Source organism: Gymnodraco acuticeps, unplaced genomic scaffold (assembly GCF_902827175.1).
Source record: "Gymnodraco acuticeps unplaced genomic scaffold, fGymAcu1.1, whole genome shotgun sequence".
Lineage (NCBI taxonomy): Eukaryota > Metazoa > Chordata > Actinopteri > Perciformes > Bathydraconidae > Gymnodraco > Gymnodraco acuticeps.
Window position 1 is genome coordinate 1,246,422 of NW_022989985.1, and position 15,442 is coordinate 1,261,863.

The 15,442-nt window shown below is 37.2% G+C and overlaps 2 protein-coding genes across 4 annotated transcripts in view; both read left to right on the forward strand.

The window, feature by feature from the left end:
• Positions 1-2,559: 2,559 nt before the first annotated feature.
• tmem230b (transmembrane protein 230b) lies at positions 2,560-4,461 on the forward strand. The gene is made up of 3 exons (XM_034212606.1): positions 2,560-2,904; positions 3,539-3,661; positions 3,747-4,461. The coding sequence occupies exons 1-3, from the start codon at positions 2,812-2,814 to the stop codon at positions 3,885-3,887; spliced, it is 357 nt and encodes a 118-aa protein (XP_034068497.1). The 5' UTR covers positions 2,560-2,811; the 3' UTR covers positions 3,888-4,461.
• A 3,849-nt stretch (positions 4,462-8,310) lies between these two features.
• Positions 8,311-15,442, forward strand: part of igsf9b (immunoglobulin superfamily, member 9b) — a 41,236-nt gene continuing 34,104 nt past the window's right edge. For all 3 annotated transcript variants that reach the window (XM_034212530.1, XM_034212532.1, XM_034212531.1), the window contains exons 1-2: positions 8,311-8,885; positions 14,623-14,718. In XM_034212530.1, coding sequence (XP_034068421.1) covers positions 14,658-14,718 — 61 coding nt within the window. In that variant the 5' untranslated portion in view covers positions 8,311-8,885; positions 14,623-14,657. The remainder of the gene's footprint in view (positions 8,886-14,622; positions 14,719-15,442) is intronic.

A 15,442-nucleotide genomic window follows, 5' to 3' on the forward strand; every position in this document is an offset into this window, starting at 1 on the left:
CATAGTTGAGGTATACCTAGGATGAAAATTACAGGCCTCTCATCTTTTTAAGTGGGAGAACTTGCACAATTGGTGGCTGACTAAATACTTTTTTGCCCCACTGTAAGTGGCCAGTAAAAGAACAAATATATTTGTTGAATCCCCAATAAACAAAGACGATCCCCTGTTGTTTTCAGAGTAGATTTACAGAGATTATGTCTTGCAGTCTTGCAGAGGCTTGGAGAATTTTTTATTATATGCATCAGACATTTTAAGAAGACGTGGGAACATAGAGTTCAGCATAATGAGCAGTGATTCATCTTGCATGCGGTGTAAAACAACAGGAACATGGAAGACAGATGAATGATTTTAGGGCTTAAATCCCTCCAGAGAGCAACAGCACAGCCTTAAACTAAAACAATGAGACTTACAGTCAAGGTCACTGACTGTTTTATAATCGCTGGAGACTCGTTCACTGCAAATGTACTTTAAAGGCAACATGAGAGTATTATTGACGCTTCCAGCACAACTATTAACAACAATAGCCATTTAGTGTATTCGTACTCCCCTTCAGAGTATCTGTGGATTATTTACTACCTGTGGACATTTATCCTTGACTTTACCGAGCATGGCTCAATGATCTATGCTCTGTAACTGGAGGGCAAGAAAGCTATCTGGGTTCTGCCTAGAGGAGACTCTATATTTGTCTATGTGACAGTCCAATTTTCCACACACCACCAGGGGAATGTGAAAAATACAACTTAGAAAAAAGGGAAAGAAACACAGTAAATCTACCATAACAGCTTTAATTATTCATTTCAGGGGATTTGTCAGCAAATAAACAATATTCATTTGTCTATTTCACAGTCAGTCATTCATGGACCAGATCATTGCTGTGAGTGAATAGAGAGATGACAACATATGGCAAAGATAACATACTAACAATTGAAAATGCTACTCCCATAGTTGATATCTCAGAGATCCAATCTTTCCATGCAAAATATAAAACAGCTAGATTATTTTTATTCAAATGAAAGATACTATATTGTGACTAAATCCTTGTACCTTAGTTTCAATGTTTTTTCTTTCTTAAACCTTAAAAGATAAGCCCCACCCTCCAAAGTAATCTGTAAATAAATATTGAATATATTTTCAAAAGTTAGTCTAATGACAGTGAGTTGTGAAATCTGCGTAGCATATTGAATTGGGACTCGATTGGATAAATAATACATATCAAAGAGATTTATTAATGTGTCATTTTTGGAGAAAAGTCGCTGATTTAGAATAAATAATCATGTTTGATTTTAATCTGTAGACTCTGCCAATGCTAATTATTTTGTATGGTAAAAATGTCAATGCAAGTATGTGAAATATATATTGTGTGTGATTATACAAAATTGCATCCCTGGCTATAAAAAGTCTTCATAACAGGACTGACGGAAACCTTATCTTCAGAGAACACAGTGTGATAATAAAACTGGCCTCTGAGAACACCTCAGGAAATGAAACTCCACACAAAGAGATTAATCTTGACTTGGAGTGTCAGGCCGTTTCTCAATCTCGAGGATGCTGGCTTGGTAGTCGCGTACTTCCAAGTCACTTCCTTCAGAAACGAAGCAAGTATACTTCCAAGCCACGGCTTCGGAAAACGAAGAAGAATGGAACAGGCTAACAAGTGTGCCACTCTAGCGGTTTCAACATAAACTGTACCGAAAATAAATACCTCACGATGTCTATCTAATTATGAACTTGCTTTACTTTCACGGAGCACATTTTTGGTGATAACAAATTTAACAAAGTAACTATATTTACCAACACATGTTCTACGCCACTACATACTTACATTTAAATGTGTGCTGCGTCGGTTCAGCCATTCTCCGCAAGTTTTTTTTAAATTGGTCCGTGCGCAAAGCATTGTGGGGATTTTAAGGACGCGAAGTCTACCATGTGCAGCCTCTACATTTCCCCCAAACCAAGGACGCGGCGTCGGTGGAATTCCAAGTATGCTGGAGATTGGAACAGTACTTCGGCGGCACTCGATGATGTAGCATCCTTGAAATATTGGCTTGGAAGCCAGTATCCTCGAGATTGAGAAACTGCCTCAGTCTGCTGCTCTCTGTGACCTGGTCACTTCAAGAAGATTCTGCAGCGTCCTCCTGTGGTCGATGAGGAGCAGTGAAAATCCCCATTAGGAACACTTTTCTTTAGAAAACGGAGATTTCACAACTCACTGTCATTAGACTAACTTTTGAAAATATATTAAATATTTATTTACAGATTACTTTGGAGGGTGGGGCTTATCTTTTAAGGTTTAAGAAAGAAAAAACATTGAAACTAAGGTACAAGGACTTAGTCACAATATAGTATCTTTCATTTGAGTAAAAAAAGTGACTGAATTTGAAAACAAATTCAAATTGATGCGTTAAAAAAATTCTTGTTTATCATTGCAAAAACTTCTTTTGGAATTTTGTTAAATATTGATTTGTTTGATATATTTTGTGTAAAATGTGTTTTGTTTTTGAGCTTTCCACAATATCCAATAATGAGCTTCGGTGAGCGCATGCGCAGTGCAGACTGGAGTAGAAACCCGGAAGAGTGTGAGAAGATACTGAAAACACACGCTGTAATCTCCTCTCAAAACTATTTTAAGTAGATAATAACGATCGTGCATCATATCTGTTGTAATATTATACCTGACTCTGGTATAGGCAGGTTTTGAATGATAATGGTGTCGATAATGCTACTGTAAGCTTATTATAACACTGCAAACAAACTGTGAGCTAGCATTTGAGCATCTTAACAGTCTATGCTCCTGAGCAGCTAAAGAAGAAGATGCCTGCTCGTAACGCTGTGAACAGCTTCCCTGACAGCAAAGTGAGGTACTCCAGGCTTTCCTCTGATGATGACGGCTACATTGATTTACAGGTAAGAAGTATTGTATTAATGTCATTGCTACCTATATTGTCTGCACCATCAGTGTTTTTCACCATATGTCAAACAAGTCCATTCATAAAAAGGAATAACTATGAAAACAGAAATCACATGCAAGGAATTTGCTTTGGTGTATGGTGAATTACAATGGAAAATAAAGAGCACATATTTAAAAAATGTGTAAACTTTGTAACGCTTTTTTTTCGTTATACATTTATAATACCAAAACCCAAACTGATATAACTCAATCATCAGGGTTATTGTAATGACATTTGTGTGTAATAATAATAGGTTTACCCTTTAAATTAACAGAAATAACTTTATCAACGGGTTTGTGAATATTTACTACAGATTTAGTCACAAAATACGCAATGCATACCAAAACATTTCCATCATCAAGCACATTATGTTACATGACAGTCAGATAGCTTTATAATATAAAGTGTTTTTCAATTAGTCACACACTTGAATGACATTTTCAAAATCTCAAATTACCTTTTAAGCCGCTCATTTTGCCTGTCATTTTCAGTACGTGGGTGAGAAAATGGGAATTGCCACAGAAAGCCCGCTGTGACAGAAAGTGATGTGTGAAATAAAGTGTTTTTAATCAAATATTTCTCCTCTGCAGTTCAAAAAGAGCCCGCCCAAAGTCCCATACAAAGCCATTGCACTTGCCACAGTCCTCTTCTTAATCGGCTCTCTGTTAATCATCATCGGCTCCCTTCTCCTGGCGGGATATTTTGGAGTCACTGTGAGTATTGTATAAGCCACAGAGTTATTTTTACAGAGTGAGGAATAGACTGACCTCTTATTCAAATGATTTTTCTCTCCTTCAGCACTCAGACCGAACTGTGCCTGTCCTTATCATTGGGATACTTGTCTTCCTGCCTGGGATTTACCACCTACGAATAGCTTACTGTGCATCAAGAGGCTACCGGGGCTACTCCTATGATGATATCCCAGACTTTGATGACTGATAGACCCCACAGCTTCATCTACAGTCTTCCTGTACTCGCATATACTCCTAATATTCTGCTTGTGCTAATTTAAGTGCACTGATTATTGAAAGAAAATATGCTTGAATGGATTCTGTAAATTACTTGCATCTGAATCTGAATGATTTTGATGTTATTGTCATAGCTTTATACTCTGAGGTAGAGGATTCCAGCCTGCTGCTTGAAGTTAAAACAGAATCCGACATTGTTTGTATATTTGTTTTGCTAGCTTGATAAATAAAAAAAACTGTAATTTGACGATTTTTTTAATTTTTTTAAATTAAGAACATCTATCCAAACTAAAGCTTTACACTGAGTTGTTATACAACATAACGTTATTTAGCTTTTAGTACAGTATTAATAGGAGCTTAACCAAATTGGCTGCGTATGTACAAAAACAGGACTTTTCTTTAGTAGTCAGCTATTTTCATGTCAAATATAATTGTATACAGTTGGTACATTTTTTGTGATCTGTTTGATAATAGAGAAAACTCATAGAAACCTTTGCAATGTCTTGTAATTAATATATTCTTATGCCAATAAAGGTAAACATGCAAGGCCTTCATGAATAGGCTCAGTGAATGACCTGCATCATTTTGTAGCAGATAACAGATATTTAATAAAAATACATTATTCGTTTTGTCCACAATATGATTAATACTGTATCACTCAGTTTGCTCTACCCTCTGGTTAGTTTTCCATTAACGTTAAGAGTTGTTCTTTCTTGGCGGACTTCATGTCAATGCCAATCCTTTGATCCACCATATGGTGCACCTGGCCTGTCAGAGAAAGCATTGTCAAATAGAAGGTACGCAGACATGTTAACCAGACGTAAAAACATTTTCTCTAATCGGCCATCAACTCATCAATTTCAACATAATTGGAAATTGTGCTGATGAAAGGCTACCACCTCAATTTCCTTTGCAGGATAATGTCATCTGTAAAACACATTGCCAGTAAAGGGCGCACTTGTTTACACTAATGTAGGATGCTTGGCCACCAGCTGTTTTACTGCATATTTTCAAGGACAGTTGCTTGTGTTATTTTTGTTTCTTACTAACAAATGGGTCCAATCAATCATCCTCAAACCATTAAATAATTGGCAATAAATTCAGAAGAATTAAACCTTCAGAAAGGCTGAAAGCTGAATCTTTACAGGAATCACTCGCACTCAGGCTACATTTAATAAAATCACTTACAGAAGACAGAGATTTAGACAACAACCTATTATTCAATCCAATATCTTCCTGCATGTTGCTATTTTATACTTTTGACTTTATGAGCTTATGCTTTACAGGAAGGCAGATAATGACATGTGTTATAGTGAATGAATATTTTAATAATTTAACAGTATGCTCACAGAGAAGATCATATTAATTATTCATGTGTTTTCTGTAGGACTAACTGCATTATTCCCGACAGTAGTGGGAAGTATAAGTACATTCTGGCCTTTGTGCAGATAGTACTTTTACTTCATGTACTTTTACTAAATGTTGTTGCTTATTCCGTTGTTCTTGTAGTAATATTTTAAAATCAGGACTTTTACATGTAATGGAGTTCTTTTAAAACCATAGTATGTGTACTTTTATTTAAGTAAAGGATCTGAGAGTACTTCTCCAAACACTAATGCCAGTGTTTGATCATTTAAAAAAAGAGGTTGTCATTTAGCAGTATTACTGAAGGACAATATCACCCCCTTGTGGCGACACAGACTGACACATGATTGGTTATTTTAATTCAAACTAGGGTAAACAAGATACAACTGTAATGTGTCCCTTTTCATCATGCTTTTCATATACAGTTCCCCAGTGAGTGTCCCCCATTTAACCAACGACTGCAGTGCAAACCCGTCAGCCGTATGAGATTGAATCAACTATTATCAAGTAACATTCCTCTCAATTTGCAGCAAGGTCAAAGACGTGGTTTTGAGGTAAGAAATGTTAAAACTTCTTACTATTTTTTTTTGTAATCCCTAAATGTATCACTCTGTTTAAACAAGGTTGACCGTTTTTGATAGGGTCTTTCAAATTGAACAAAAGTCTCTGACATGGCAAAGAAGTGAAAAGTAAAGTGTTTGACAGAAGTATCCTCCCTCAAGATTTAGCATATATTAGCCTAAATCAATAGTAGGTATATAAACACCTCAGTTACCAAATATATCATAGCCAAATTGCAAGCTGGGTTGCCTTTTTAGTAATAAATACATAATGAATATTGGTGTAATGAATATAAGGTTTATGAATCAAATATGAACTCGCTCTTGCTAGCTTGCGACTTTAACTAACGGAAAGCTAACTAACTAGCTATAGCTGAGCTAACATTTTGAATCTCAGCCGTTTGTAAGCGCTGGTTAGGTAACGTTAAAGCTATGCTAAATTAGCTTTTGGCCTAATATATTGAATTGCCATTCGGGGTTTTAGCAAAGGTGGAATAAGTACTCAGATCTTGTACTTAAGTATTCTAGGCATTCAGGTGTTTAGAATAACAATAGTCAAATATTTTAGGAGACATAGATTGCATTCTTAAGAAGGGTTCATATTTCTCCACTTGACTTTCCATTAACTTAGCATGTGAACTTACTTAGTTAATATAGTGTAAACTGATAACCATAGTGGTAGACTAAGTTGTTCCTATATCTACCCAAATACTGTAAGTATAATTTTAACTTTGGACTTTCCCAGTTCTCCACTACAACTCAGAGGCAGAGTACTTTTACTATCAATTTGATTCAGAGCTTACCAAGTAATCATCAAATGATGTATAATGCATTATAACATAAGTCAATATAAACTTAATTGATTCCTTGATGAGAAAAAAAAGCCTTGGTGAATAAAATATGCTTTTTCTTTACCAGCTGCACCATTAAAGTGATAAACAATACATCAATAATTAAAATCCAATAATATAACATATTATATTCAGAAGTGGGCCTATATTTGGATGCTAATAATGTTATACTTACTAAAAATATGTTTTAATGTATGACTCTTATTTTGAACAGAGTATTTCTAAATGTTTTCTACTTTTACTTAGGTATAAATATATATATATATATATATATATATATAAATATATATATATATATATATATATATATAAATATATATATATATATATATATATATATATATATAAATATATATATAAATATATATATATATATATATATATATATATATATATATATATATACAGTGAACTAATCATTATATTGAATACCGTTACTAGTCCTTATGGGAACATTTTAAGGATTTGGTACCTTGTATTTGAAATGACATTTTCAATATTAAACCCTTTTCTTATACATGTTGACACTGGAAGGTTAGATATATCTCCTAACAACCATATGTCTTATTTACATTATGTTGGATGCTGTACCAAACGGTCCTGAGACATATGTGTGTCCTTTAGGTGTGCTTTTGCCTTTTGTTACGATCCCCAATTATTTCCCATGAACAGGCGCTTTTGTCTGAGGCGCTTAAGCCCCAGCAGCTGCATCAAGCCACACGGAAACAGGTGGCAAACCAGCGGAAGTGGGTTACTTTCTCTTCAACATAAAAGCGTTTTTGTTCAAACCATGAATTGTTAGCCTTTCCCACAGACTTATTATGCTTCGACAAACAATTTCCGTGCAACATTTCAAGAAATGTACAACAAAAAATACAACGTTTTATTAAGTTTACATGTCTGGGTTTACCATTTTGTCATAATAATGATGGTTGTATCTGATCATGACAAAGCAGCACATTTGACTCTAAAATCAGAAGAGTATGAAATAGAAAACAAATTTAAATGTAATTCAATACTTTTTTTATGGCATTAAGGCTATTCGGAATAATAGCAGGAAACACACATGGGTTGCTAACAACATTTACATGTCGCTCCATTCTGTCTGTTTCTGTGGATGTCGTCACTTTTACAGTATCAGGACCCCTAAACTAGCAGCTAAATAGAATTAGGCTAAATGGATGTTTGCATTTTAACACCTGTGACATCTTAATGTCTCCTAAAAAAACTTAAATGATTAATCTGCTGATTATTTTTTTGCAATTATCAATTACTTAAGAAGGTAGTTCATACAAATATGGAAAATGTCCTTATCTTCAGGTAATATCAATTTAATTTCTTGATAAACAACCGCACATCTTACAATTGAGAAGCATGAGAAGGGAAAAAATGCCATTTTCATAAATTACTGAAACTGTTTGATAAAGGATGCTACCTGAAAAATGGTTTTAGCACTAATGTACACATTTTAACCATTTTAACTGAACGTGTGCCCAACCGTTCGTCAGCGAGGGTTTTATTTTGAAAGGTTCAACAGGAAGTATAATCATTATATTGTGCTTGACTTGATGGTGGCCTCCAGCAGGAGGAGGGGACGATAGTAATGGGAGGAGAGACACGGGGAGAGTATCAACAGTAGGGCTCTAACTAAACGTGCACTGTGTGCTCTCTTTCTAGTGAAACTTGCGCCTGTTTGATGATAAATGTACACTGCGTCGACCGAGGGACATTTCTACACATTTATTAAGTTAATCATAAACTCTCACTTATGATTAAAGGGACTTCCAGCAAGTTTGGACACAGACGATTGCGGACTTAACAGCCAAGGCGTGGGAAGTTTAAATGGACTTTAAATGCGATGATGTCGTACTCATGAAGGTGGCATGGGTGTATGGATTTTATTGAAACCGCAAAGTATTTCCAAAGGAAGTCTGATAACATTGGATGCCGAGGATTAATGTTATTTTGTTTTGATCCACTGCTCGGACCGAGAACGACTATGTAACACCTGCTTTTTACCCAACACTTTCTTATTTTTATGGTAAAAGTCGTGTATTTTTTTTAATCTGACTTCTCTCTGAAGAGGAATAAATGATCGTTGAAATTTGGCCCGAAATACGAGTCTAAAAGAATAGCATTAATGGATGGAAAGATTCTACTTTCAGCTTCAAGTGAAAAAGTGCCTCAAGCAAGGTAAGGAGCTGTGCATGCAGAGCTAAAGCATCCTCTATGCTGCTGTATTTTACTATGACATTAGTTTAATTTCCCTGCTAAATATACTCTAGTCATATTTAAAACACACTGCAGTCTCGCGCCTTTGTTTATGTTTAGGGTTCCACATGCTCCACTTGTAATCTACGAATGAGTGTATCTGTTTATTACAAACCAAAGTGAATAGGTTTAACACTCTGCAATGACCCAAATGTGAACTCTGTTCCCAGGATTACAATAATGAGAACAATAGTCAGTCAAAAATAGTGTTGTTTTTTTATTTTGATTTGTATTCACGGCTCCCTCTAAGTTGTTTTCAGACCCACTGAGGCAGACAAAAGATACACCTGTTTTTACAGGAGGTCTGCATATTGCCATGTAGGACCGATAATCTCAATTCACCGCAGGGGTGCAAAAATGAAGAGCTTGGGGCTTGCTGTCTGGGTTTTATTGCCCTGACAGTTTAATTGTTCTGCTGCTCAACATGGTGCAATGTGCTGGGCAGAACCTAATTGTAGCTGTTTAGTACAGAAGAGTGCAGCGTCTTGGGCTTTTAACATAAAGGATACTCCCTTCTCTAGTGTTTCCCTTCCTTTGTTTTTGTTATGCTAGCTAATACTGGTTAGTTAGACGGAGAATTGAGGTGCACAGAGGCACACATCACTCTGGATGCCTGTAATTCCTTGTGTTGCTGGGACACATGACTGAATAGGGAGGGACATTGTTTACTTTTTATAAATACAAGCTTTCTACGCTCTTAATCACCTTGTAGGTTGTCAAAGGTTTTAATCACCTTTTAAAATTGAAAAAAAACATCTATTGTAAATTATTTAGTACGCTGTAGAATTATGTATACTTCCAATGTAGTGGTTGTGCCAGACACACAATTGTAGGTCTGTTTAGTGATTGCTATTGCATTATTTATAGGGTAACGGCTATGTTCAAGAAGCCTTTTTTTACCTCCAGAATCCTTGAGACAATTAATACATGTTAGGGCCATGCAGCTTCACAAGGTCTGTGCCATCACATAGCAGCTCTGGTATTATTTGAATACCCAACATTTATTAGGCTTTGACATGTAAACAGTATGTTCCACCATTCAAACTGCTGTGTGTCCAACTGTGCCCTCTAGGCATATTTTCAAGCTTGAGGAAATGGATTTTATTGAGAAACAAATTATTAATGAGTTGAAAGTGGTTACTCCAAATTGCTGTTGAGATAGACACTATGTTGAAGCGCATGTGGTACTAAATAATATACAATAAATCAACAAAAAACCACATGTAAATGAAGAAATTGTGTAAACCAAAGCAAAGGGAGATTGGAGAAAGTGCCTATTAAAGTTTAAGGGCTATGCAGTGTACCGTAAATGGTCACCATTGTATGTTTAGCGCCTCATTGATGATGACCTGTCTGACAGCCTTTACAGCTGGGCAGTAACAGATGTTCGCTGGTTACGGTAAATATTTAGTGTTTGTTAGCATCTAACTCCTCTCATTGATCTTCAAGTTTTAAAATACATCCACTGCTAGGCCTCCACGGCAGACCTTAGCTCTGGAGTGTGTTACCTTTGGCTTTTGACTCTCACTTCCACTCACCTCCGTGTCTTGAAAGTAGCTTTATGGGACTGACCTGTTCTTGAGGTTAGGGAGCAGGAGAGGGTAAAGACTCAGGACTTACCAGACAATATTAGCTGCTTTTTCTTCACTAGACTCATGTCCTTTACCACTGCCGTGAGACAACTGACCCTTATGAAAGCATGCTTGGGGGTTAAAAAACATGAAATAATTCAACCTGTGTGTTGATTTTAATTTTGAGCAATTTTCCCCCTTGTTCCACTGCTGCAAAATTGCATCGCATAGTAAACAAAACACTTTTCACGTCCTCTGTTTGAGTGAAAGAAAACCATTCAATTGTTGCTCATTAGTCAATATGGTTACAGTTTAGCCAGTAGCACCATGTGGTAGGTTACCAGCAATCACTATGTTAATCCATATACAGTAGGCTTTCCCCCTCACGTGACTAGGGCTCCCCTTGCGTGCCCAGTATGTGCCAAGCTCATTTCCTTTAGTTACAGTCAAAGTCAATACAGATGCTGAATTGGGTTGCAGTGCAAGGGGCAAAACCCAGGAATAGATTGATGTGTTGTAAAGGCTGGTCCAACCAGTCAAGATTGCATTGATGATTTACAACCCAGTCCTTTGTAAATAACTGTGTCACATGTACTATTTATGCACATCTGTTGTCTATGCTGTGGTCGGATATGATAATGTCGGCCTCTATTTGAGATTGATCTGTTCACTTTCTGCTCAGGGTTTGCAGTTCCTTTTACATACTTGTTTGCACTAAGGCTGCAGTCACTGTCAGGATTAACAAGGATTACGAAGAGAGTAATGCTACTTCTTGTCAGGCCTGTATCACTGATGCCCGTGCTTAGGTAATGACGGTCAACACGCACACTCTCACACATTAAATGTAGTTGAATTGTTGTGTTGATTTTTTAACGAGTGTCAGAGAAGAAGTAAGACTGAAAAGAGAAAGCAAACAAGAGAGCAGAAAGGACTGCTGCTTTGCTCTTGCACAACCCATTACAAAGTTCATCCTAACTTTGACATTGTTACGTTTTACAATATGCCTCTTGCTCATTTGTTTATTCAAATGTGATTTAGAGGAGATGTAAATGAGGAGATAAGGCTTACCAAATGTTGCTGCTGTTATCTTAAAATGGGCTTTGAAACATTCATATTATTTGGTTATTATTTCATTTAATTTGAACGGTCCTGGTAGCATTACAGATTACTTCCACATTGGGCACACTGATTGCTTAGCAGTAGAAATAAGAAAATCATTTTCCACAACAGAGGCTCTTTAGTGATCTGTTATAGAGAATGATGTGGACACACTAGTTGCATTTACTGGATCCACTTCCTTTTCTTTCTGCCATCTATCAAATGTCCTCTTCCGGCCCGGTTTACAGCAACTAAACCGGCCACGTTATCTCTACCAACGCTTGGGGTCTCCCGAAAAACAGAATAGTTTGGAGTGCGTGGTGACTTGATTAACCAATGATTGATCACTGCAGGCTCAGTTGAAAAGAGTGTCCTTGATTTGTCTCACCAATTTGATCACTAATTCAATTACACTATTAACACTCTGAGCAGCAGGCCAGGATTAGTCTGGGTGTTATACGTCCATTCCACAAGGCTAAGTCATGACTAGATCTAAAGCAATTTGTGTCAATGAAATCCAGTGAAACCTCCAACGATTAAACTGTCCACTTGCGTGTGACATGGCTAAATGTCTTGTGCTGCAGCACGAGTTCATGCCAACCTTTTTAAGACTTTTTAATGAAGAGGATTAACTTTTATTCATGTTGGATTTTTGAGAATTTCTTGCCCTTAGCACTTGAGTGGGGGACAGCTTGTTTGTATCGTGCCTTTTGACTTTTACATCCATAATTCTATTTTTAAAGTGCCAAAGATCCTTAAGGTCCCATCTAATTAACACTGATGTCCCTCCTTTTAGCACATTTTTATTTCAAGTGAGGAAGGATTATGATGCATTTAGTATTCAGTTTCTGCAGGGTTTTGCAACACTTGCTAACAGTGTTATGTCCACTTTGCCTTCAGAAACCTTTATGAGGTGTATACTCACCTGCAGAAGTCCCCTCACACATTCACAAGTTAAATAGGAGCAGTGCACAGTTTGTTGAAAGTTGCTCAAGAGATGAAAAACATAGTTGCTCACTTGTCTGCAAGTGTCTATTTTCACATAGCTCTGAGGTCAATGGAGGCTGTGGCGCAGTGGACTAGTGCGTTTGTGTTCGAATCAGGGGGTCACAGGTTCAAACCCCACTGCAGTCATCATGTCGTTGTGTCCCTGAGACACTTCACCCCAAATTGCTCCTGTGGGGATTGGCCACAGTATTGAGTATGTAAGTCGCTTTGGATAAAAGCGTCTAACAAGTGACGTGTAATGTCAATGATAAATACTGCTGCTTGACTGTTTTTGACACATAATCCATGTTCTGGCTTAAACCTTTGAGTTATTTTCCCTGGCTTTCTCTATGGATATGTCAATGAATTGGCCCGTTGCTCTGCTGCCTGAGGACATAACCCAGTTGACTTGCGCCTACTCCTGCAGATAAAGCCGCCCTCCAGGCTTCCTCTGTAATAAGTCGGCCTTTGGGCGCAGCCCTGTTTGTCTTTTGCCACTACATAAGGCAGTCATATATATATATTAGTGTGTGGAAGCACAGCAGGCAGGTTCAAAGACAATATTTGTTGTACCTTGAGGTTGTCAAAAGTCACCTGAGGTCTATATATGAGCTTGAACTTCAGATATGTGAAAGGCTATACCAACATCATGTTCGTGATTGCTGGGGGTGAAGCACAAGTTATTAGAGGGAGAAGATTTACTTCTTTATTTTTTAAATCCATTATAAGAGTCCTCTTTATTCACCCCCACTGAGTGAATAATGTTTGCTCAGTAGAAGTAATCCTTTCCTCATTAACAAACATTCTGTCCTGCAAAGAAAACTACCAACCTCAGCCTTTTTTCAAGCCCTACCACCCTCCCCTCTTCATCTGCCTTTACTGTAAAGCTAGCCACACTCTAATGTGTTTTTGTCCCTCCCTCTTCAGTGATTGGGTCGCATTGGTTTTGTCTTTGTTTGTTTTGCTGCTAAACAAAAGTTATTACAGTGATTCACCGTCAGCTCCAGCAGCAATAGTCTCAACCATGCGTCTGTCCAGTGCAAGGAAATAAATGCATCTTTCTGCTGTTCAATTCTGGGATGTTTGTTTATTCAAGAGCAACATAACCAGTAAGAGTCTAAACGGGTCCATACAGCCTTTGTACAGTGCATCCGTGGTTAAACCAGCAGCTAATATCCAACCCCCTGCTGGTTTCCTAAGAATAGTCTCCTTCTAATATTACTTAAATCAACTTAAAGTAATAAGCTGGTATTATGGGTACTGAATGGAGTGACTTAAGGAGAGAGAGCGAGGTCTTCTATGATGTCTAAAGGGCAGCAACTTAAACTTGCTCCTCCAATCCAATTTAAAGTGAAGGACTTGATGAGTTTCTACAGCTGTTGTCGTCATTCAGAAAGAAGTAGGCCTACAATTTGTTTAAGTGGTCCCTGTTTGGTCTGCTTAGGATATTAATCAGTGGATTGTGCTGGTGTTTTTCCATGTGCTCTTTGTGCTTTTAATAGTCAGGTGAAACACACTTGCGCACTTGCTACTTGACACATACTATATTCAGCTTGAATTAAGTTTAGTTCAAGAGCGTTGTTAAATGGAAGTCTATTTACGCCACTTAAGTTCCTTTTCCAAGGAGTGGTAATAAGATGAGCTGAACCAATCACAAGCATCAGGTTAATCTGCACACACACTTACAGTAGAGCCTGGTCTACTCTGTGAACACACACACACACATAAACACTTTGCAGGCACTTGTTGAAATATATTATTTGCCTTAATCCAACCACAGCTCAGACATGTAATTTTCCAGAGGATTAAGTGTTTTCAAAGAATACAGTTATTTATTTGCCGAGAAACATCTGGAATGTGGTGTAGTTGTTGGATTATGAGTTGATATTAACTTGAGGGATTACATTTGTCTCCGGGAGGATGTGAGGGATGTCCTTGTGCAGCTGTGATGGTACAGTAATGGTCTGTTGAAGAGTAAACGAGATGTGTGGTCTCTCTTTCAGGTCGGGAGATGTGTGAAGGAGTGTGACGGACGGCCATGGGACTGGAGAGACGGTGGCTTCAGGCTGTCACCACTGCTGTAGCCATCTGTCTGCTAAGTAAGTATGCTAATGCAAATATGGATTCATCGCATACACTTCGAATACATTTCCATAATTCATTTGCCTATGTGAACTTTCTCATATTGTAAGAGGCATTTCTTAGTTGCTGTCTTCATCAAGGCTGATAATGCCACGCCTCAAAATTAAATACTTGTTCAATAAACTGTTAAACTGATCATTCGCAAAATGCATTGATATTATCAAAACATTAGACATAATATAATACAAATGACTTACTCATTACCCAAAGCAGCTGGACCTATTTTGGGTTGAGCGTTGTGTCAGGTGTTGTATCAGGTAATGGTTGTATATCCTATTCTGCTAACACATAAAAACTGTAAAAGACAAAAAACAATTACATGTAAATATGAGTTTGACATGAACTACACAGATTTAGCTTTGATACAAATCTGCTTTGTTGGATCACATTAACATGATGATGGTACTGCTTTAAAGTATGACACTGTCTTTTTTCTTCAAAGGGTATTAGATAGCACTTTGACCACAAAAGGCAGCATTATTACTTTTGTTTTACAAGCAGTTAAAACCGTTCAGAAAGCAGGCTGTTTAACAACGTCAATTAAGTGATTTCAATCAGGCAAGTTCTATCAGATGCTTTCTCCATTCATATCGTCATAAATTCCAACAAATGTGCTTTTTCGTAACACTTTCTAAATTGCGTTTTATTTGTTTGTAAGACACCCTGTGACGGTTAGATACT